Here is a 22,166-nt window from a genome sequence, read left to right as displayed (position 1 = left end):
TCTTGTCCCTGCATATCCCTGTCCTACTGTTGTCCCCACACTGGAGATCATGTCATGGAAGGGGAACAGTGGGCCTGGGATCATACAGCCCCCAGTCAGAACCCAGGATCTGCTGCTTATGAGATGTGTGCCTGAATCAAATCACCTAATCTTTCAGAGCCTTGGTTTCCCATCTGGAAAATGGAGATATTCATACCTCACAGCCTTATTATAAGAATTGTTAATAATATTAAACAAGGCAATAGCTACTGGTTTCTGTACCCAACTGCCATGTATTCAGCACTGCCCTGAGTCCGAGCTTAGATCCACCATCCCAGCTGGTCCTCACATCATCTCATCCAGATGAGGACCATAAAACACTCTCACTTTTTGCATGATATGCAGAAAGTCACAGCAAAAAGCACTGTTGACAGGACGGCTCCAAAATCCCTTCCAATTAGCAGCTAACACATGACCAAGAAATGTGAGCTTCCTTTCCTTGCCCTGCCTATCGCCTGTTTGCATTTCTGTTTGGACAGGCCCATTGCCTACCACCCGATCCCAGCCCTGTAGAACCAGCTCTGCTCTGGCAGGGGCCAGGGGGCACCCAACACAACTCCATCGGCCTGTAGCTAATGGTTAAGGCATCTTGGGCAAAGTCATTTCTTCTTGCTGCAGGCTCTGATTCCATCATCTCTAAAATAGAGATGGAGGTGAAGGGATTGGTCCTCCTGCCCAGAGAGGCTGTTTTGAGGGCCCAGTGTTACTAGTCCAGGGAGAAACTACAACTCACTGGACAGACAAAATTCCTTTCTTCTGTCTCAACCCTTCCAGGAGCTTGGCTTTGACCTGAGAATCCTGGGGATACAAGGGAGAAGGCAGGCTGTGGCTGCATCCAGGCTTTGGTGGGGAAGAAGAGGGACCATGCAACCTGGAATTGGAATTTACTAGAACCTGTAATTTAGGCCAACACTGCATTGGAAAAGCAGTCAAATTGCAGTGTAGTCATAGGCTAAGGGCTCAGATGCATGGGACTTCAAGTCTTTGTTCTGTCCCCTAATAGCTGTGTGACCTTGGGCAAATCATTATCTCTCCAAGCCTTAGTTTCTTCACCTGTAAAATGGGAATAAAATTAGTGATACCTCCAAGGATGGATATGACAAAGCTTGGGAAACACTTGGCCCAGCCTCCTGCACACAGCAAATTCTTCCCCAGGCTGCTGGTATTGCTCCTGTGCCTTTGCAAAGAGCCAAGGGGCTCTCTAGCTTCCTGCCTTCACCTGATGTGGGGCCTCGCCCTGCCACATGCCCACAAGTGGCACTTACAAGGTACAGGAAACAGCATTTGAAAAATGAAAGTTCTGCGCTGCTCATGGATTTTCTATTTAAATTTACTGATTCCCTAATTATAATCTCAGCAAGAAAGAAGACCAGGGATCAGCGGGGGGTGTAACGGAGCAATTACTTGGCAATTTTCTTTTTTCCAGTGGAAGCAAAGGGAGGTGGAAGAGCAGGACAAAGGGTGGAGCTCAGATTCCCTACTCAGTCCCTCTATCCAGGCTTAATGTTTTCTTCCCATTGGTAGGGCTGGGTGGCTGCCTTGGAGGCGACTCAACACATCCCTTGGAGGGTGGGCCATGGGAATGTTGTTTGTGGGGGGTGGGGGACGGGGGCTGGCAGTGACGGGGCACGGGGAACTAGCCATAGACTAACATCTCTTTGGCATTTCCCTCTTTCTTAAAAAGCCAAAACAGGCCTGCTCATTCCTTCCATACCCATTTAGTAGATCTTTTCCCCCCGCAGATTTCCCAAAGTAGAAAGAACGCTGGCTCAGTGTGCTTGTCAAAAGATTCAGGCCCCAAAGTCTACCTACAGAATCAGCATCTGCCAGCTGGGCGTGGGCACTGGCATCCTCACTTGACTCGCATCCTGGGAGATTCTGATGGATGCCCAAGGCTGAGAGCCCCTAGGGCTGGCAGGGAACTCCTTGAGCTCATCTTGTCTCCACTCAGCAGCAAGATGCAAGGCTGGGTTCCATGTCTGACACTTAGTGATTGATCATCACGTCCTTGGGCAACTCAATTCATCAGCTCTCAGGTGCCTGTGGTCATATAGGCCTTAGAAGTGTCAGGTGCAGGGGCGCCTGGGTAGCTCAGTCAGTTAAGCACCGGACTTCGGCTCAGGTCATGATCTCACAGTTTGTGGGCTCTGTGCTGACAAGTAGCTCAGAGCCTGGAGCCTGTCTTCAGATTCTGTGCCTCCCTCTCTCTCTGACCCTCCCCTGCTCATGCTGTCTCTCTCTCAAAAATAAATAAAACATTTAAAAAATAAAAAAAATAGAAGTATCTGGTGCAGAAAAGGATGGCTGGAGACTCGTCTTGTCCCCTGCACAAAATGACCCAAAACAGTACATCGTTGTTTGCAGAATACCAGATCCAGAAGGACTTGAAGTAAGCAGTTTCTAAGCATGAGAGCAAAGCTGTGGAAGCAGACTTACTTGGCTTAGAAATCTGCTTCCACCACCACTTACCAGCAGAACAACTTTGGATGCACACAGCCCCTCTCTGTGTCTCAGCTTCCTCAACTGTAAAAGTAAGATAATAATGGAACCACCCTCCTGGGAGGACACACAAGCGCATGTACACCCATGAACGCCACACGGGCATACCCAGGACCTCAGAGAGTGGCTGGCACATACGAACTGCTAGTCACTGCTATTTATTGTTAGAGGCTTACTAGATACTACACACATACTCTTGAGTCTTCATCACCACCTGTCTGGTAAGTATGTTTTTGTCCCGCTTTACAGAAAGGGAAACTGAGGCTCAAAGAGATGAGGTAGCCAGCGCAAGGTTAAAGAAGGAGGAAGGTCAGAGCCACTGGTTTATTCATAAAATATCGACTGCTTTCTGTGTGCCAGACTCTATTCCAGGCATCGGGGATTTTGTGGTACACAAGATAGACAATGTTCCTAGTCTCTTGGCAATCAAATCTAGTTGGGGGAAATTTGGAAACAAAATCTTCTGACTCCAGAGCCCACGGGTCTGACCACCAAATTGCCTCCTTGACAGGTCTTATCATTGTTGCCAAGCACACAGCTGAGCCGCTCCCGTCCCCCATCCTGTGTCAGGGTTTCCGGGACTCTGTGCTTGGTGGGACTTGTTAAGAAGAGTTCAGATTCAGGGATGGGGGAACAGGCTTAGGGTAGAATACAGACCACAAGATTCAGTGTGTGGGTCCTAAATTCTCACCAGCTGTGAGGAGAAAGAGCACCATTTTGTAGTCTTTGCTGCCTGTGCTTCCTGAAAACATTTTCCAGAGTTGGCTGTGACCTCCCCAATACTAGGAGGGAGGGCTGCCTAGATGCACCTCCCCTCTTGGACAGAAGGGAGGCCACACCTGGCAGGTGGGGAGTGGGAACTTGGGCTCCCTCTAGTGAGGCATTGGGGCAGTGCAGAAAACACCAGCATCCTAGGCACAAAGCAACCTCCACAGAACTTCCTTCCCATCACGAAGATGATAGGGTTGGGTCAGTCCTGGTCAAAAATGACACCTCCTGTGGCTACCAAGGACAGCAACAACTCTGCAGCAGAGCTGTCTGGAATGCTCACTCTTCTGTGGTACTTGTCTCTGAACCTGAACTTTCTCCAGCTGTGCACATACGGATCCCTGGGTCTAGCTGCATGTAGCTCAACCCCCAGGCCTCCACTGGAGGTGGCCTCCTCACCTTCCTCTGCCACATCAGGCACATACTTCTGGTCCTGTTGGGCTTGTCCTTGATGCCAGCCCACCACCACCACCACCACACCTGGGCTAGGGGCAGGGGTGTGTGGATCATGACAAAGATTGGTCACGACTCCCACTTCCAGGCTCAGCTTTGCCTCCTGGAAGCCACCACCCAGTATTTTTGGAGCCACTTAGCATCCTAATGATTAGCAAACTTTTGCAACCAGATGCCTGGGCTCTGCTGAGTCAGCAGAGGTCCAAGAGCAGTAAGGAGCAGACCCTGGCCAGTGTACCTGGGAACGAGTCACATGACCTCTCAGGGCTGCAGTCTCCTTGTCTAAAAATGGAAAGAACTGAGGTTAAAAGAGACAAAATATGGGAAAGCACTCTGGGAAGATAATACACAAGCTGTTGTTGGTGTTTCTATTTTGTCTGAAACAGAGAAATCAGCTCAGAGACCTTATCCTTCAAGACTCAAATGAGTTTTGTCTGCATGTCCCCCCACCAAGTAGCAGACCCTTCACCTTTTCAACCTCTCTGCTATTATGCAGAGGTGGGGGTTATGGGTAGGGTAGAGTTTTGCCCAGTCACCTGGACCTCACTGAATTAAGCCAGCTAGGGACTCGCTTGGTTTCCTACGTGCCCTGGACCTATTCTACATCAAATCTATCTGAATTTGTAATATAGCCCCTTCTCCTAATTTCATTAAAAAAAATCTGACAAATCCCTTGGGTGTAGCCAACGTCATAAGACATAGAAGAAGTTTCCCTCAGAGCCACACAGATGACTGGAAGTTGAATGTCAGACATGCATCTTCCAAGACTACTCCTCTGGCTACTTCCGGTGCCTGCAGGTCAGCCTCCCTCTCCTCTTCCTGAACCCCCATCAGTTCTCTCCCATCCCAACTCCTGTTTGCTCCTATAGCAGAGAAGTTTAAGCATTTTTTCCTGTGTCTTCTGTCAACTTTTGTATATCAAGGCGACATTTAGGACCCAGACCCCAACAAAGACAAGTCCTTCCCTAAAAGGAATTTAGGTGCCAGCTGATGGCAAAATAACTTCTTTCTCTCTTTGACATTTTTATTTCTCTCCAAGGTCCCCATTCATGTGGACAGGAGAGGGGAGAGAATGAAGGATGGACACCAGAGCAGGGGGAGATGTGGAAGGCCCCAGAGAGGGGCTCCAATGCCTCTCTTTGTTCCCACTGCACAATTATTTTTGAGGGGTCTCTGCTCCCCATCTGGAAGTCAGAGAATCAAACCCAAGCATTTTTCCATCTACATGGCAGCATCTTAGGTGTGTCCTGTGAGGACATAGTTCACTGCTACTTCTAGGGACGCAGGGCCTCATACCCTTTCCAACCTAAGCTGGAGCCATAGAAGGAAGGGGGCCCAGGAAACTCACCTTATGTCCAGTCCTTTGTCCTCTTGCTCTGGGACTTGGAAGCCCAAGGACACCTAGCTCTCAGACTCCTGCCAGAGAGAGAGAGAGAGAGAGAGAGAGAGAGAGAGAGAGAGAGAAGAGCTATGAGTAGTAAGGAAGCAGACAAGAACTGTGGGTAGTAAGGTGGCAAGACTCCCAATAATTCAAGATTCCAGATAATTCCATGTGGGGTCGGAACACCCCAGACAGGCCAGTTATGAATCTCAGTTTCTTCATCTGTATAGTGTGCTCTCTGGTTAGTGTTACAACAATAATGACAACAGAGACTGCGGATAATAATAGCTGCCATTATTGAGCACTTACTATGTGCCAGGTCCTACACACATTTTCACTGAATACAATAATCATATGATGTTAGTACTATTATTACCCTTATTCTACAGATGGGGAAATTGAGGCTTAAATGGTTTCCTTTATCTAAAGTCACATAAATTGGAGATGTAGGAGCTGGCCACTGCCTCTTAAAACCTATGACCTTTAATGCTTGTGTACAATTTGCAATTTAGAAATGAAATTCTCATGTACTATTTCAATTATCCTCATCTAGATACCCCCAACCTGGAAGCTGTTATACAACCATATCACAGACAAGAAACTGAGGCTGAAACAGACACAGGGGGCTGCCCACCTTTCTTCTGTTTATAGGAGCATGAAGGTGGTGCAAAAGTCAGGGGTATTGATTCTGCAGCAGGGAGATCTCCTGGGGTCAGGGGTGGCGGGGGTATTGGTAAAAGGAGTGACAGACACCTTCCTACCATGAGCAAGGTTATAGGCTAGATGGAGAAAAATGACACAAACCACCCAATGAAGCTTAGAGTTACCTCCGGCAGCCTACTGCCTCTTGCCCTTCCCGGAACCCACCAGCTTGGCACTGGCTTGAATTCCTCTAAGAGTTGAGTTGGTTTTGCTGTCTGAGGCATGGTGACAAGGGGCGGTGATCCGGATCCGCAGTGAAAATCATACAAGAGTATGGGAAACGGCCCCTCCTCAGCACCCCACTACGTGCCCTATGCAAATGCACCTCTGTCTCCCGCCTGCCCATTAGCCACCCAAGACTCTGCCAAGCCCCTCTGGACACTGATGTAATTACCAATAAGAGGATGAATATTTAAAGGGACTCTTATTTAACTGGCAAATGCTTCCTTTCCAATTCCCTCCATCACTGTCTCTGGATGGATTCTAGAAAGATTGTTCTGACTTCGACCAGGAGCTGCCTGTGGTTTGGCCTTGTGAATGGTCATGTGACCATTCTCCCCACTGTCTAGATGTGGGGCCTTAAAGGTAGAGGGGACCAGTTATTCTGGCCTGGCTGTGAACATTGAGGCCAGCTCCCCTATTCTGCAGCAGACCTGGCCGGATAGAACCTGACTTGTGGGGGAAGGGGGTGAAAGAATCACAAAAACAAAAGGGACCAGGCACCATGACTGATTTCCCCTTTGCTATTATTGACACCTTGCCTCAGAGCCACAAAGGCACAGTTTCTCCCCAAAGCCAACCCTTCCCAGCCTCCAGAACTGTGAGAGGTGAACTTCCTGCTGTTTTCAGCCTCTCAGCATGAGGTGTTTTGTTACAGCAGACACAGTAAACTGATACAGAGAGGAAGAGGATGAGGTCTGAGAGCCAGTCGACAATGATTCCGAGTGTCGCAGCCCGGCTGTCCCAGAGGCTGATGATATGCTTTGTTGAGCTGGAGAATGATGGAGAAGCCTTGTGGGCTATTTGCAAAGAGCAGGACCCTGACTACTGGGCACACAGGACAGGTGTATGTTGATGAGAAACTAGGAGAATAGAAGCATCCAGGACCCATCTAGGAATTGGGACCCAAGCTCTATCTCTGCATTTTGAGGAGCTGCTTTTAGTGACTCTGGGAGGCAGTGGGGGGAATCAGCCCTGAGACCTAAATTGGCCTGTCTCAGAGCTCTCTGTTGGTCAGCCTGGAGCAAACACAGCCCACACCCGTGGCCTCTGGTGTCTGGTTACAAGTGAGTGTTCTCTTTCCATGATTACAAAATAAAGGGGTCCCCATGGGGTTCCAGGACTGAGTCCGGTTGTGAGCGTAGTGTGTTGTGGGGACAGAAGACAGCAATGGGCAGGACATGCCAGTGGGCAGCCATAGGGCAGCAACTGGGGACACAGAGGGAGAAGGGGTGGCTTCAGGGCCCAACTTGGTCTCTTCTCCGTTTTTGCCTGGACGCACACCACTGCTTCTTGCCCGTTCTGTAGAGGGCATGGCTCCCGCAGCCCACAGCCGGGCCCTGGGGATCTGCTGACACCTCCAGTGCAGAGGACGTTGGACCCAGCCAGCAGCTGCCCTGTCCTCCACGCAAATGAGCCTGAGGACGTCCAGCCAGCAGTGCTGATGAATTTCCATCGGTCCTCAGGCATCAGTTTCTCATAATTACAGCAGGGTCCACTGAGAACATGGAGCTGGCGTGCCCCTCAAGCAAGGCGAATTCCTCCCTCTCTGAGGATCCATGGAAGCAGAAGGGATTTTTTTTCCTGAGAATTAGAGGAAAAAAATAAAATCTGATTTAATTCTTAGGAAATTGCCTTTTTTACCCACCTGTGTAAGCCTGTATTTAGATGCTAATATGTTTGGCCTGCTGGGATAACACATTTATTATTTTTTTCCTGAGCAGCAACAAAAAAAAATCATTTATTTATGAGAATTCTGGAATCCCGGTCCTCCCTCCTGAGTTCCTCCTCACTTTCATTTCCACTTACCAGCTGGATGTGTCTATCCCCAAGACATGTGGAATCTGTAATTATCTCCCTCCCCAGAACTGATCCTCTTTACATCTTTCCTGGTTTTGTTTGCAAAACTACTGGTGGCTTTTGACCCCCTCCTGTTCCCCAGACTTTCCTCTGATCAGTCACCAGTCCCACTGGCTCAACCTCCTCCCTTGGAGCAAATCACCAAATCTGACTGAGCCTCTACTTTCTCATCTGTAAAATGGGTGTAATAAATAATAGTGACCTCAGGTGCTTGTTGTAAGACCCAGATAATCCAAATACAACACCCAGCACAGCGTCTGGTAACAGTCTAGCAAATCAAGGTGATTATTTTTATAATGACCATGACTCCCATGGAATCTGACCTCTTCATCTTAATGGCTGGTTAGTCTATCATGAACTGGTTGGCGAGCTCTGAGAGGACCCTATCCTGCTCGTTAGAAAATACAGACAGGTCACCATTTGCTTCAAATATTTGCATGCTCTGAAATCCTTTACCTTATACGTTTGTTTGCTTGCTTATAGCCTGAGCACCCCTATCCCACTCCACCCCTATAATGCAATTTCCACAAGGGAAGGGGTGTTGTCTTACTTATGGGTGTATCCTCAGTGCCTGGCACAAGGTGGGATTCTACAATTTTGGAAGGGAAGACACCTAGACCAAGCTGGTTAAGCTACTCACCTGCAGCTCCAAGAGCTCCCTTCTCGGTTCTGCTCAGTGATGCATGGTTGGGACTCTGCTGCAAGCCACATTTCTGCTTTGCCAGCAGCCCCAAGGTAGGCTCTGCCAGCAGGGGAAAAGGAGGCTGCAGGCTGGAGGAGAGGGCCACGTTCCTTCCAGGAGGCTTTCTGCTCCTGCCCTTGTCCCCAGTGCAACTAGCAGTGGCATCAGGTTCCGGTTCATTTCTGATACGTATTTTTTGAACTCCCAGAATCAACCTCATAATTCCGCTTCAGAGACACCAGCACCAGCCAGCCAGCGGCATCCCATCCTCAGAGGAATGGGTCTCTGCCACACAGAGCCCCTCCCCCAGGCTTCTAGGTTCTGAGAATCCCAGTTCTTTGTCCCCTGCCGGGGGCTAAACCTGGCAGCTGCTTCCTCTAGTTACCACCTCTGTGATTCCTCAGTGTCCCCTCTGTCTTGTCAGTTCTCCGATACACGGATAACAAGGCTTGATGTGAAATTCTTGCTGTCAAAATACCTGGTGTGGCTGTCTCCTGGCTGTTGTGTGACTCTATCTGTGCCTGGCCACGCCCCTCTCCACCTCCCCACCTACCCCCACAGCCATGCTGGGGGTACGAAATTCTTCCCAGGGCCTTTGTCTCAACTCACTCCATTATGTTTCCAGGAACAGGGAGTTTATGATTATAATAGCTGCTTGTTTCTTTCAAATCAAAGTGAAATACATCTTCCTCAAATTGCCAGTTGCTTTAATTTTGAGCCTTGGTGAGATAGGAAGTAAATTTCCATGAATTTTAAACTTTTTCAATGTTTATTTATTTTTGAGAGAGAGAGAGACACAGAGTGTGAGTGGGGTAGGGGGGAGAGAGAGAGAGAGAGAGAGAGAAAGAGAGAGAGAGAAAGAGTCAACAAAACTGGAGCAGGCTCCAGGCTCTGAGCTGTCAGCACAGAGCCCAATGTGGGGCTTGAACCCAGGAAACACGAGATCATGACCTGAGCTGAAGTGAGATGCTTAACTGACTGAGACACCCCAGGGGCCCTAAATTTCCATGAATTTTAGAGTCAAATGTCAAGTGGTCTTAGATTCAAATTCTGCCTTATCAGTGTGGCCATCGACAAGTTCCTTTCCCTCTCTGGGCCCGTCTCCTCTCCTCATCTATAGAAGGGGCAACATAATAATACTCTGCTCACAGGGCTCTAAGGATTACATGTGTGAAGATAACTGCATACGTAAGACTGTCAGTGAATGCTGCTGTCCCTGTCCTCATCGTGAGGACAGCCTTTCAGCCTTCTAAAGGACAGCACGTCTGTCCTCTCTTAGCCTTGCTCTCGGAGGGCTCAGCACACTCTTGTGGGCCACGCCGACATCTGGAGCCTATCTGCCTCTCCTCCGCCCTCTGGAAGTGCTGTGTGAAGACTCCTGTAAACAGTGTCAGGCAGGGCAGTAACTGTCTTCCCAAGTTCCCTCTGCTAATGCACATCTGTGACAGGGAGTCTGACTAATTACAAACCTGCTGATGATCTAATTTCCCTGGTGCCACCTGAATGCTCCATTACTGTGTGGCCTTTTCTGTCCCTTAGTTGCAGAATAGTCTGGTCTTTGGGCAGAGAACGATTCCTTCCTATACTCTTCTATCATGAATTTAATACTGATGCAACGGGCCTTCCTTTGTGGGGAATGTTTTTGGCACACTAAACACCTTGCCCACATTTCTGGGGGTTCTGCCATGTGCTAGTTTGGAGCCCACTGACCCTCTCTGGGCCCAAGTCGTTTCTCCAATGCTGAGAGTTCAAATACTTGGTCCTTACTGAGATCAGCGGAGAATCTGAAATGCTTAGTGTTTGAGTTACTACGAGGGGAGATTAAAAATTGGAGCCTAGCTCTAGGATTTTTGGTAATCACAAAGCTTTACCTATATGGCCTCTACTTTTATGGAGCTGTTTTAGGGGCTGGGGCAGGCCTGCGGGCAGCACCACAAGAGTGGCCATAATAGGAGCAGTAATAATGACCTCTGCCACTGACAGAGTGGCTTACTATGCCAGACACTCTATTAAGCACATTGATTTCATCGATGAGGTAAGGGTTATTAGTCCCATTTTCCAGAAGGAATAACTGAGGCTCTTAGATTGCAGACCCTAGAACCTCAGGCCTGTCGTTGGCCTTTGTACTTGCTGTTCTTTCGGCTGGAACAGTTATTACCCCGAAAGGCTTTGTGGCTGGTTCAGGTCTCTGCTTAAAGGTCATTTAATGGAGCAGAGCTTTTCTCAGTGACTCTGGAACCTAGAAGCTCCCATCCCTCTCCACCCGCTCAATAAGCTCTCTTTTCCTTCACAGCAGAGTCCTGTATGCAACCCAATGTCCTTTGGCCACAAGAATGTGACCCCAGTAAGCCCAGGGACTTGTTTCCATCCTCACTGTGTGCTCAGCGTCCAGGGCAGAGCCCAAGGTGCTGTGTCTTCAGCATCCATATGTGTGGAATGAACGAGCAGCAGGTGTTTCAATGCCTGCAGCAAAGGGTGGTGCTCTCAACCATTACCTGTCTTACCTGGAGGGGGCTGAGATACTGGCTCCCAGGATTTGCCAGCTCCCTCAGACAAACAGCGCTGTTGTTTTCTTCCCCGCTACTATGTTCCAAATGCTGCGATTCCAGGTTTTGGAGCTGGAGCCCAAATGCCCTACGCCCCCAAACATCTCCTGTCATCCAGGAACAGATGCGGCCCATGGCCTTCTGGGAGTCCCTTTTCCCACAGATTCCTGGCCAGGGTTGAGGCCCCAGGCAGTCCTTTAGTGGCATTAGCTTAATGCCACTAAAGTCACAGCCACTGTTTCTTCTGGCTTCTCAGTCTTCAGCGTCCCTGCCCCGTGTGGGATGGGAGAGAGAAGCACCAGGGTGTAGCTAGGAGTTCTGTTCTCCAAAGTTCAGAGGGTAGCACTCTCCTTGGCAGATGGCCAGGTAGCTGCCACAGCCTCTCCCTCCATCTTTCTCTAAACTCTCTCTCCCTCCCCAGTGGAGATAGCACCGATCTCGGTCTGCTCCTTGCCCACCAGGTGTGTTCCATGATCTAGTTCTTCCCTTCTCCTTTTTAAAAAAAAATTTTTTTTAACATTTTTATTTACTTTTGAGAGGACAGAGACAGAGCACAAGCAAGGGAGGGCAGAGAGAGAGGGACACACTGAATCTGAAGCAGGCTCCAGGCTCTAAGCTGTCAGAGCAGAACACGACACCGCTCAAGCCCACAAACTGGGAGATCATGACCTGAACTGAAGTCGAACACTTAACCGACGGAATGAGCCTCCCAGGTGCCCCTTCTTCTCCTTCTTCACACCTACCTGCTTTGTGTCTCCATTTCACTAAGATTCTGCAAAGTGGACACAGTTCATCAGACAAACGGACTCTTGACAAGGGTTTGGTGCCTGATGATGAATCCACCGTACGGTCGGGAGGGCCCTGACCTTGTGCATCCACTTGGCCTGGCTTGGTGCTTTCTACATCCCGGGAGCTTGGTAAATAATGAATACTGAATAAGTGAACAAAAGACATTAACCCTCCCAGATACCATGTGCGTTTTAACTGGGACCTTCAATACCTGAAGGCAAAGAGTGAATAGTGTGGCAATTTCAAACCCTGAGATAACAATGGGATTATTTTCTGTCACAACGCCTTTCTCTGTGTGTTTGTGACTCATACCATGCTGGTGAGTCAGAGCACACAGGCCACTTTGGGGCTCTGTGCTGTGGGCTGTCTCCAGGGCCTGGTCTTAGAGCTGAAATTTGACGGTGACCCCCCCTACCCCTGCACCCCCCAGGGCTGAGCTTTGCTTCAAGCTTCGCTTCTACATGACTCATGGAAGATGGAAGAAATCAGGCGTGGAGCGTGAATTCCACTTATCTGGCATTTTATCAACTGGTGGCCCGTTCTCGTTCTCTGGTTCTTAAGCAATGTGTTCTTCTCCAACCTCCCAGAGAAGCAGATAACAGGAGACAAGAGAGGAAGAGAAGGACTGATGGAGGGAAGAGAAAGGCTCTCCCCGGTATAGCCTTGTTCAGCTGAAAGTAGCTTCCTATCTGCTGCTCGGGGCCACGTGCCCGGACAGTGCCCATGCTCATGGCCCAGGAGGACCTTCTGAATCGCCAAGGAAACTAAAGTGGGGGTGTCACGGGGGAGGTTCATGCCCTGTACAGGGGGTGGCATGAGACATCCGCTGAGGTCCCTTCCGACCTGTGCAGTCCATGGGACCAAAAGGCAACCAGACTTCTTATTAAGCATATTTGCACCCTGGGCTTGATATTTGCATATCGCCTTGCAGTTTTACTTCTCAGAGTATTATACTGTGATCACATCCAATTCCCCTGTGGCATTTCTGAGGAACACTTTCATCATCACGGAAAGCCCTGATTGCACTGCTATCCTAATGAGAGCGCACAGACTCTAGCCAGCTGTGTCGGGGCTGCGAGCTGGTGGGGCAGCCGACTTGGAGTCGGGCACCTGGAGCCCGAGGCGGTCGGAGGCATTGGCCCTCCGAGTCACGGAGGGAGAGGGCCCCTGCCGCTGATGCCCCGGGAACCGCACAGGAACCGCACAGGCCAGCTCCCGCGGGCTCCGCACTCAGCCTTCATGATGCAAACCAGGCTTCTGAGCTGCCGCCTGCGAACTTTCCACTGAGTGCGAGCTCAGCTTTTGGCTCTGAGGGGAGTTTTCCCACATCCCGATCGAGGCTGGGAGAATTGATCTATTAGATTAACCAGGAAGGAAAGAGCGGGAGAGCGTGCAGGAGCTGCTGAGCGGAGTGTTTTTGCGTAGCTGTCCCCTCCCTTCTGACTCGAGTATTAATTGCTACATTACCACTGCCATGTAAGAAAGACAGCAAAGCCTGGGAGAGCTCCAGCTCCTCCCCGCCGGCTCCGCTCAGCATCACTCCTCCTCAGCGCCCTCGGAGCGCCCTGTGCCCTGGCAGTGCGTCCCTCTCCCGGCCCTGGCATCCCCAGATCCTCCCCTGGTGAGGACTTGAGTGGACAGCAGGAGGGGGTGGAGGGAGGGAGGAAGGGAGCAAACATCGTGCCCTGCAGGCTTTCCGGATGCAGACGCTGGACTCACTGCAGAGGCAGCTCTTCTGTTCCCAGAGCTTCTGGGGTCCATCCGTCTCTCAGGGGGTGCCTAGGCTGGCTCCAAGTTCCAGGACCGCGCAAGGTGGGTGCCTTCCCTTCTGGGCGCTGACAGCAGAGCCTGCCTTCCCTCTGCCACCATGAGCGGCTGCTCCAAAAGATGCAAGCTTGGGTTCGTGAAATTTGCCCAGACCATCTTTAAGCTCATCACTGGGACCCTCAGCAAAGGTAGGGAGCCTGGCCTTGACCCTCGTCTTCTGTCTTAATGCGGTGGCTGGCCAACATGGCAAGTGCCTTGGTGTGGTGACTGTGGCGGTTCTGGTGTGCTGAGGTCTCAGAGGAGGGTGGGGGGAAATGGGTGGCTTGGATTCAGGTTTGGGGTCGCTGACAGCCTGGGTCCTGGCTCTGAGCAGGCAGGCACCAGGCCAGGGAGCTCAGCCGGCCATAATTGCCTGGAACTTTGGAAATGGATTTGGTGGTGTGTGGCTGATTGGTTACAGACGAGCAGAGGGACAGAGCCCTTCCCAGAGCACTGGAAGCTGCTTAGTGTGACTGGAGTTTCAAGAAGTTATCCAGGGAGTGTTGTGTCTTGTTGATAAAGGAGAGATTTAATGCGGTGGGCTGTGAGTAATTCTGTAGAACAGAGATGCGTGGGGAGGCTAGCAGGAAATGGCAGTGGGGCTGGGATCCACCATGCCTGGGCGAGCACAGGATTCGGATTTGGATCAGCTCTGGGTCTGGTGTGGTGAGAGTTTTCTCTCACTGGGTTCCAGGTCCTGCGTTTCTGGGGCTCTGTACATCATTCTGCTTTCTGGGATGCCCATCGTCCCTCTGAAATGTCAATGTCCTCTATGTCAATGTCTGTCTTCTCTACTTCTCCAAGAAGTGGGGCGGCAGGGGGTTGGCAGGTTCGACTCCCCAGGCAGCCCAGAAAGAGGCTGTGGAACAGACCCAGGACTGTGTGCACATGAGTCAGCCCCAGGCTGGAGAGGGAAGGCTAACTTCTCAGGGCCGTTCCTGTCCCTGGGGCCCCCGATTACACTGTGCCAGGGAGGGTGAGGCGCTCAGAGACGCTCGGGCTAACTTTCTGGAGATAAAATTTAAAGAGAGAGCAGCAGCATGATGTGGTTTCACTGGCTGAAAAAAAGTCTTTAAATATTCATGCCCTCTTTCAGGAGGAAAGAGTCTTTGGGGGAGACGCATTGGAAGCAGCAGGCAGGGTATTCAGGGAAGGAGGGAGGGACACAAACCCTTGACTGGGATTTTTTGAAATGACAAGGAGAGAAGATAAAGGCTGCGTGTGGCCAGCTCTGATGCCATGGGGCAGGTGCCTCGGGCCCGGCAGGTCCAGCCTGTGCAGCAGGCAGGTGGGGGAGGGAGATAATGGGGTTTGCCTGACTCTTTCCTCGGGCCCCGTCGTCACCCTTGCTCTGACCCCACTATGCTTCTGAAATAGGGCGCTGCCTTCCAGGACACTCAAGGGAGACAGACCGCTCAATTCCGAGGCCCAGGCTGTGGGCAGATTCACTAGGGCCCCTGGAGGATGGACAGAGGTGAGGAGGAGAGAGGCAGGCTTAGAGGATAGAGCAGAGCCCTTGCCGAAATTCAATCCTTCCAGAAAAATGGTATTTTCTCCCCGCGTCACGGATTCCATGATCTCAGAGGAGGAGGGCTGAGGGGCAGCTTCGGCTTCCCAGAGGCATAGCAGAAAGAGCGAGCTTTGGCTCAGACTCAGGAAACCTAGGTCTCAACTCTGGCTTTGCTCTCCATGCAAGCCTCAGCTCTCTGAGCCTCAGCCTCCTCATCTGTAAAATGAGTCCATTACCTGCAACCTGTTTACCTCTTAGCACTATCGAAAGGAACCAGGGAAGCTGAGACCTGGTACCCCTCTACAGATGGGAGGGAGCCGTCAGGGGCTGAGATGGGCCTGGGTCTGGAGAGAGTGACCTGGGCCATGCTGTCTGCAGGACCTGAATCAAAAGGCCTCTAATGTAGCTGACCACAGGTGAGTCTGTGCCCTCCAGGCAGCACCTGAGGGAGAGCGAGATCCCAGCAATAAGGATAAGTGTGAGAAAATGAGTCAATTAGGGAGAGAGCACGTGCAAAAGTGGGAGGGGGAGAGGGAGAGAGAAAGGAGAGGGACAGAGAGGAGAGAGAGTGGATAGATGGCTATTTGAATAAGTGAGTGGGGAGATACAGTCTTCTGCGTATTTGCCTACAATCATTTGCTTGACATTTATTCACTGAGCACCTACGCTGTGCCACGCTAACTGCTGGACACTAGACACATGGAGATATGACACAAGTCCTCCATCAAGAAATGTGCGTGCTGGGGAGGCACAGGCTGAATGCATGGCCATCAGCAGGACTGGGCAGATGGAAGCAGGCTGGCACTAGCAGAGAGCGTGGCACTGGAGTGCTGGCCTCTACAGAGAAACCAGACAGCAGGGCAGGATGTCCCCCAGAATCCTAGAGGCTAAGATCCATGGGACACAAAAAGGACTTCACAGGGATCCACCCTGGGGACCTAGTGGCCACTTGGCCTTTCTCTGACCTGCATCCTTACTGAGTTTCCTAGAGCCAGGGAGAGCAGGGGAGCGGTTCCCAGTGGGTGACCGGGCAAGACTGTGTCTCTCCAGTCTGCAGAGAACACCTAATGTTTACACACAGCCCTGGCTCCGCGCCAGGCACGCGCTGGGAAACTGCTGTTCTGCCCAACCCAGGTGTTTGCTAAATATTTGTCAAATAAATGACCATGGGAGCAGGGCCAGGGCTGGAGCAGGGGAGCAAAGAAAGGTCTTTCTTATGCATAGGCCAGCCCTGGTGACTATAGATTAGAGCTACGTGGACACATTACATTAGTTTAATGATTGTTGGGTTTGTGATTTCCCTTACTCATTATTCATTGTCCTGAGTCCTCAATTTGCAATAATCCAGCCCTTAGAAGGATTTTTCTTTCTCCATTCCAGAGCTGGGAAATGTAGGGGTGCCTAGGTGGCTCAGTTAGGGCCCGGCTCTTAATCTTGGCTCAGGTCCAGCCCCACAGTGGGCTCCACACTGTCAGCGTGGAGCCTGCTTGGGATTCTCTTCCTCTCTCTCTGCTCCTCCTCTGCTCTCTCTCTCTCTCTCTTTCAAAATAAATAAATAAACATTTTTTAAAAAAAGAACTGAGGAATGTAAAGATTCTGTAGGACCAGGTACCTGCTGGTCACAGGGGCAACTCGTTATTTCTTACCTGCCTTGGAAATACCTGGAGAACAGGGAAAGCCCACGACCACCCCTCCCCGTCCTTCCATTCCCGGACCCCAACCGCCTGCCCTTGAGCTTAGCAATCCCTTTCCCTCTGGTCTAAGCTGAGGCGGGGGTCCAGACTTCTCACAGGTGCCCTTTTCAGGGATGAACTGATCAGGTCCTCTTGCTGACACATATCCTTGACCTTGAGCTTTTGCTTTATAGCTGTGACCACAATCTGTGATCCCAATTCCTTTAAAAAATATGTTTGCTAAAGGCTGTCTTCCCCACTGGACTTGAGCCCCGTGGGGGCAGGGATCACATGCTCTCCGGTGGCCAGAGCTACTTGTCAAGTGCCTGGCCGGCAGTGGCCGCATCACCAATAGCATTAAATGGACGAAACAGCAACTCAGGACACAGACACCAGCTGAGGGCCCCGAGAAGATTTTAGAGTGGGAGCTTTCTAGAACTCACTGTGCAAGCTCCTGTCCCAGAGTTGCTCAGTGTAGGCTCTCTGTACTCTGTCCAGCTGCAGGACCTGAATCTGCGGCCAGAGGGGGAGCCTCCAGCCAGACAAATGGTTCGGAACCTCCCTGAGCTTTCTCGGTGTCTCAGGAGGGGTATTTAATTGTCCCCACAAGGGGAGGCTGTTTGGGGGAAGATCTGAGACACCCATGCGTGCCCCTTCAGCGCTACTTTGATTTGTTTTATGTACTGAATTTCTTTGAAATTTAAAGAATGAGTTTCTCTCACTTGAAAAAAAAAAGTTTGTAAATCAGTTACGCAGAGGAAAGCACAATTGGTTGCTGGGCTGGGACATCCTTGGGTCCCCTGCACACTGGCTAGGAAGTCTCCTGCAGGGTCCTTCATCTCTCTGGCCTCAGGGACCTAATCTATAAAATGGAATCACAAAGTCCTCCTTATAGGGTTAAACAAGGTTGTGTATATAAAGCTCCCTGCATATTAAGTGCTCGGGAAATGTTTGTTGATGTGACTGCAGTTATTAGCTGATACTCAGGACTGTGAGCGCCTCAGGGCACGGACTCCATCTCACTAAGGCTTGCTTCTTCAGAGCCAGCACAGCCTCTCAGAGTGGCCTCTCTAGAAGATTTGATTCCCCTCTACAGAACTTGCTTTCCTAAGGCCCTACCTAGTGCTAAGACCAACCTTTGAGACATTTCCCACACCCGATTACCTTCTTAGATTAGATGTTAATAGCATGACCCAGAGCCAAGCCCTACCCGGCTCTTTAGCTGAGCAGAAGCCCAGCCTGAGAGCCTGGTGAAGCCACGGGTGGGAGCAGAAGTTGCTCAGCCTCCACTCTGGTTGGGGAGGTTTAAAAGCCCATCTCCTTCTGCACTTTGGGAACTCATCTGTCACCGCAGGCACAGATGGTGAAGCCAAAGCCAGCAGGAAGGAAGAATGCCATCCAGGAAAGATTCTAGTTGTCCAGGCCATCCGCATGGCTGCAGGGTGGGGGAGGGGTGGTGGGCTGACCTTGTAAGATATATCTTAGGGACAATGCCCTGGAGTCCCAACTTCCTTCTCCCAGGAAGGCCGGTTGTTTCTCTCTGTGCTTTAGACCTGTCAGAGACATACTGTTCCTCTTGCCTCTTCCCTTCAAGAAACTGACCTTGAACTTGGCTCTGCCTTCAGGCAGGCCCAGCTTGAGTCCCAGCTCTGTCATCTACCAGCTGTGTGAGCTTGGGTGAGGTACACAGCCTCCCTCAGCTAAGGTTCCTCACTTTTAATTGGAGATAATAACAGTACCAACGGCACAAGGTTGTTTCCTAATTCAGTGAGGAGAATGCAGCTAGCAAGGCAAGTGGTGACCCTGCACTTGGAGGGAGCTGAGGGTGAGTCCCTCCTTAACCTCTGTGCCCTAGGCATCTCTCCTGTCATGCCCCAGTCCTGACCTTCGGAATAGATATTGCAATCACCATTCTAACAGATAAGAAAACTGACCTTTAATTAAGCCAGGTGGCCCAGCTGGCAGTAAGTGGCAGAGTTGGGATTGAAACCCAGGTCCCACTGGGGCCAAGACCAGGTGCTTGCCTCTCCATGCCACAGAGCTGGAGAAGACACCTCAGAGGGGATCTGTCACTGGCAAAGAGTGCCCCCAGCTTCCCACTAATTTTGTAGGTGGGTTTGTCAAGAACTGTTGTACCAGCTGGGGCTCTTCAGGGAAGCCACCCATCTTCCAAAGGATTGTGACAAATTCCTTAATGTGGCATGGCCTGAGTTAAGGAATGAGCTGTATGGGGAAGAGAACACTCTGCAGGCCAAGGTCAGCAAGACGTCTACATACACGCTCTTCCAGCGTCACTCTCATCTCTCAGATAGGTACACTGGGGCCAAGGCACCTACCAGATGTTGAATGGGCTCCAAGGTTATGAGGGACCCTCTCCGCCACGCTCCCTTCTTATACGGCAAGTGTGAGGAGTGGTCATGTCAGTGTGGAAATACACAAGGTTTTAGGCACCAGACACTCTGGAGTTAAGAGACTCGCTGTTTACTAGAATTCTCTGGGAAAGTAACGGCACTCACCCTGGGAGCCCTGGGGTCTGTGTGATGTGACAGAGCACTCTGTCAAAAAGAGGATGCCCTTTGTCCCATGAGAAGCTCAGCTTGTGTGCACTTCCCTTGGCTGGGGCCAGAGAGAGTTCCCACCACCCCAGGTCCCAGCCAGTTCCTGTCCTGGCAGTATGGGCTGGCACTGGGTCATTTTAGGTTCCTGGTTGCATTCAGGAGCCTCTGAGTGCTGTCTGTGCCTTGTCATAGGCAGAGCGTTCAGTTGCTGGGGGTTCTGGTCCATGCCTGCCCCTTTAGTCATAGTCAGTGCCCACCAGTGTGGGGAATAAGCCTGCCTGGGCTCTTTCCACGTCCACTAGCCTGTCTGCCTCTCATCCTTGGCCCCCTACATCATGCCCATCACTCTCTTGCCCATTTGGCTGGCCAGGTGCTCTCTAGGGCCCCCAAAGTACCGTAGCAGAGGAAGGTGGGGCCCCCCACCACCCCAAGCTGTCCTTCTTTAGGGCCACCAGGCCTCTCTTCCAGATAACTCTAATACTAGGCAGGAATAATTTGTTCAGGGCTGCTTATCCTGACACTGCTGCACAGACATCCTATTAACTTCAGGATCATGGGGGAGTGGCTAGTTTGTTCCAAATTAAAAGTAGCTGGAAATGGGCCCCTCTGGCAGGTGGGAGGGGCTCCATGGGCTGTGATATCAAGACAAGGGTGGAGTGGATCAAGTGAGGTCTTAATTGGTCTTTGGAGACCTGGAGATTGCTTACCATGCCAGTGTGACTTTCACCTTCCCCAGACCTCACAGGGTTACAGAATCTTCCCTGGCCCCTCTCCCACTAGACTCCAGGCCCCAAGTCCTTGAGAGCTGTTGATTCCCAAGTGTGGAGGTGGCATGTGATGTAGCCAGGAAAGAAGCCTGGAAGATGCAGGGAAAGCCAAAGAATGGCTCTAGAGCCAGCCAACCCTGGGTTAAAATCCTTTCCACTTCCTCACAGGATAGCCTTGGACAAGCTGTTTCCCATTTTGAGTCTCTGTCCTCCCCTGGAAAGTGGGGCCAGTAATTCCTACTGCATGAGGCTACCAGAAGATTGAGCAAGATGGTGCATGTGATGCATGCAGTATGTAGCACCTAGCAGCTGCTTGGTAAAGGTCAGGTTCTGCCCCTGTCTTCTCATGTGATGAGACCTTGCACTGGTAGCCAGGAGAAAGGAGGCATTGCTGAATGAAGTGAGCTATGGGTTCTGTCCTCTTCCAGCTCTTTTCCAGATGGGCTGCTCCTCCAAAGTCACCCCCACCCCCAGGTCCTATCGCTCTCGATTACAACTTCTGTAATCAAAACCTTGTCAACAGCTGAAATGATCCTTTTCATTTAGTGGTTTATGTATTTCCTACCCCCCTCCCATGAGGACATGAACCCTACAAAGGCTCATGTGTTGGGTTTGGTTTTCATTTTTTGAGTAGCTGATGTATGTTGAATATACAGTGACTGAAACTTCCCTACCCAACAGAATTGGGCCTTGTAGCCAGAGTCCCTTTTGGAGGCCTGGTCTCATCTTCCTGTTCTGAATTCTGTGCTGGAGTGTGACAGAAGCGATCAATCAGAATGACCTTGATGACATGTTGGGTCAGTGCAATACAGAGCAAGGGTTTGGTCCCCCTCCATCCAGTTCTCATGTGCTCTGTGAGATTGGTCCCTCAGCAGAAGGCCTACACTGCATGTCCACCACAGCTGGCCAGTGTCCCCTCAGTGTCCATCTGCACCACAACCAGGAGGGCAGGAAGGAAGACCCAGGCTCTGAGGGCCCCACAGAAGGGCAGAGGTTGGGGAGAGGAGAGGAAGCGGAGATGAGACAACAGAGGCTCCCCAGGCCAGCTGGATAGAAGGGAGCCCAGGACCCCAGGAAAAGATGTGAGGGAAGGTGTTTGCCACCACCAATGACTGTCCTCCCTGTATTCCTCATAGATCCTAGTCTGGAGGCAGAAGAACCCCTTTCTCCTATTGGTGTGAGGTCAGGAAGGCCATGAACACAAAGCTAACCCTGGTTCTCTCTGGTTAGAGCCACCATATGTCCACTCCATGTTCTTAGACCTACAGTGAATAACAGCTTTGGCACAAAGCCTGAGTTCAAATTCAAATCTTCACATTTGCTCACAGAGTAAGTGTCTTCCTTCTCTGGGCCTTATTTTCTTCATCTCTAAAATGAAAGAGTTGCTGATTTGAAGTTCGTGTCCAGTTTCAGAGTTACAGGGTTCAGTACCAATAATTGCAATCCTCGTCACAGCATCTGCTCTGGGCCTGACTCTGCTCTAAGCACTGTGCACACACAAGAGTGTGAGAAGGTGGGAGCTCAAGTTAGGCCCATTTACAGATGAGAAATTCAGAGCTTTAGAAAGGGAAGGGCCAGGCTCTGAGTCACATGGTCAGCATGGAACAGAGCTGGAAGTGGAAGTCAGGCTGTCTGCCTCCAAGTTCCCAATTTGCCACTCTCATTTTCATGCCCTCCATTTCTAAAACTCAGATCCAGGATGGGAAAGCAATGAAGAAAAAGCTGAGCCCTCAGTTTGACCAAGATTCCTTTCAGAAACCAGAGGTTAAGACCTCTCTTCTGACCAAAGCAGCACAATTACAGACAATTCCCCTGAGACCTAAGTCCCCCATCTACACTGCAAACCACCATCGAGGGCCATCTTTTCCAGGCAAACAGAAACTACAGGAGACTTGGCCAGACAGCTCACACTGC

The 22,166-nt window shown here is 50.8% G+C and overlaps 1 protein-coding gene across 1 annotated transcript in view; it reads left to right on the top strand.

Annotated features, from left to right (window-relative positions):
- The first annotated feature begins 13,762 nt into the window (after positions 1–13,762).
- KCNIP1 (potassium voltage-gated channel interacting protein 1) overlaps positions 13,763–22,166 on the top strand; it is a 342,478-nt gene continuing 334,074 nt past the window's right edge. The window contains exon 1 of the mRNA XM_029942876.1: positions 13,763–13,893. Coding sequence (XP_029798736.1) covers positions 13,806–13,893 — 88 coding nt within the window. The 5' untranslated portion in view covers positions 13,763–13,805. The remainder of the gene's footprint in view (positions 13,894–22,166) is intronic.

The sequence above is a fragment of the Suricata suricatta genome, chromosome 6 (genome assembly GCF_006229205.1).
Source record: "Suricata suricatta isolate VVHF042 chromosome 6, meerkat_22Aug2017_6uvM2_HiC, whole genome shotgun sequence".
In the NCBI taxonomy this organism is placed as follows: domain Eukaryota; kingdom Metazoa; phylum Chordata; class Mammalia; order Carnivora; family Herpestidae; genus Suricata; species Suricata suricatta.
Note: the sequence above shows the minus strand (reverse complement) of the source record. Positions and strands in the feature narration are given on the sequence as shown.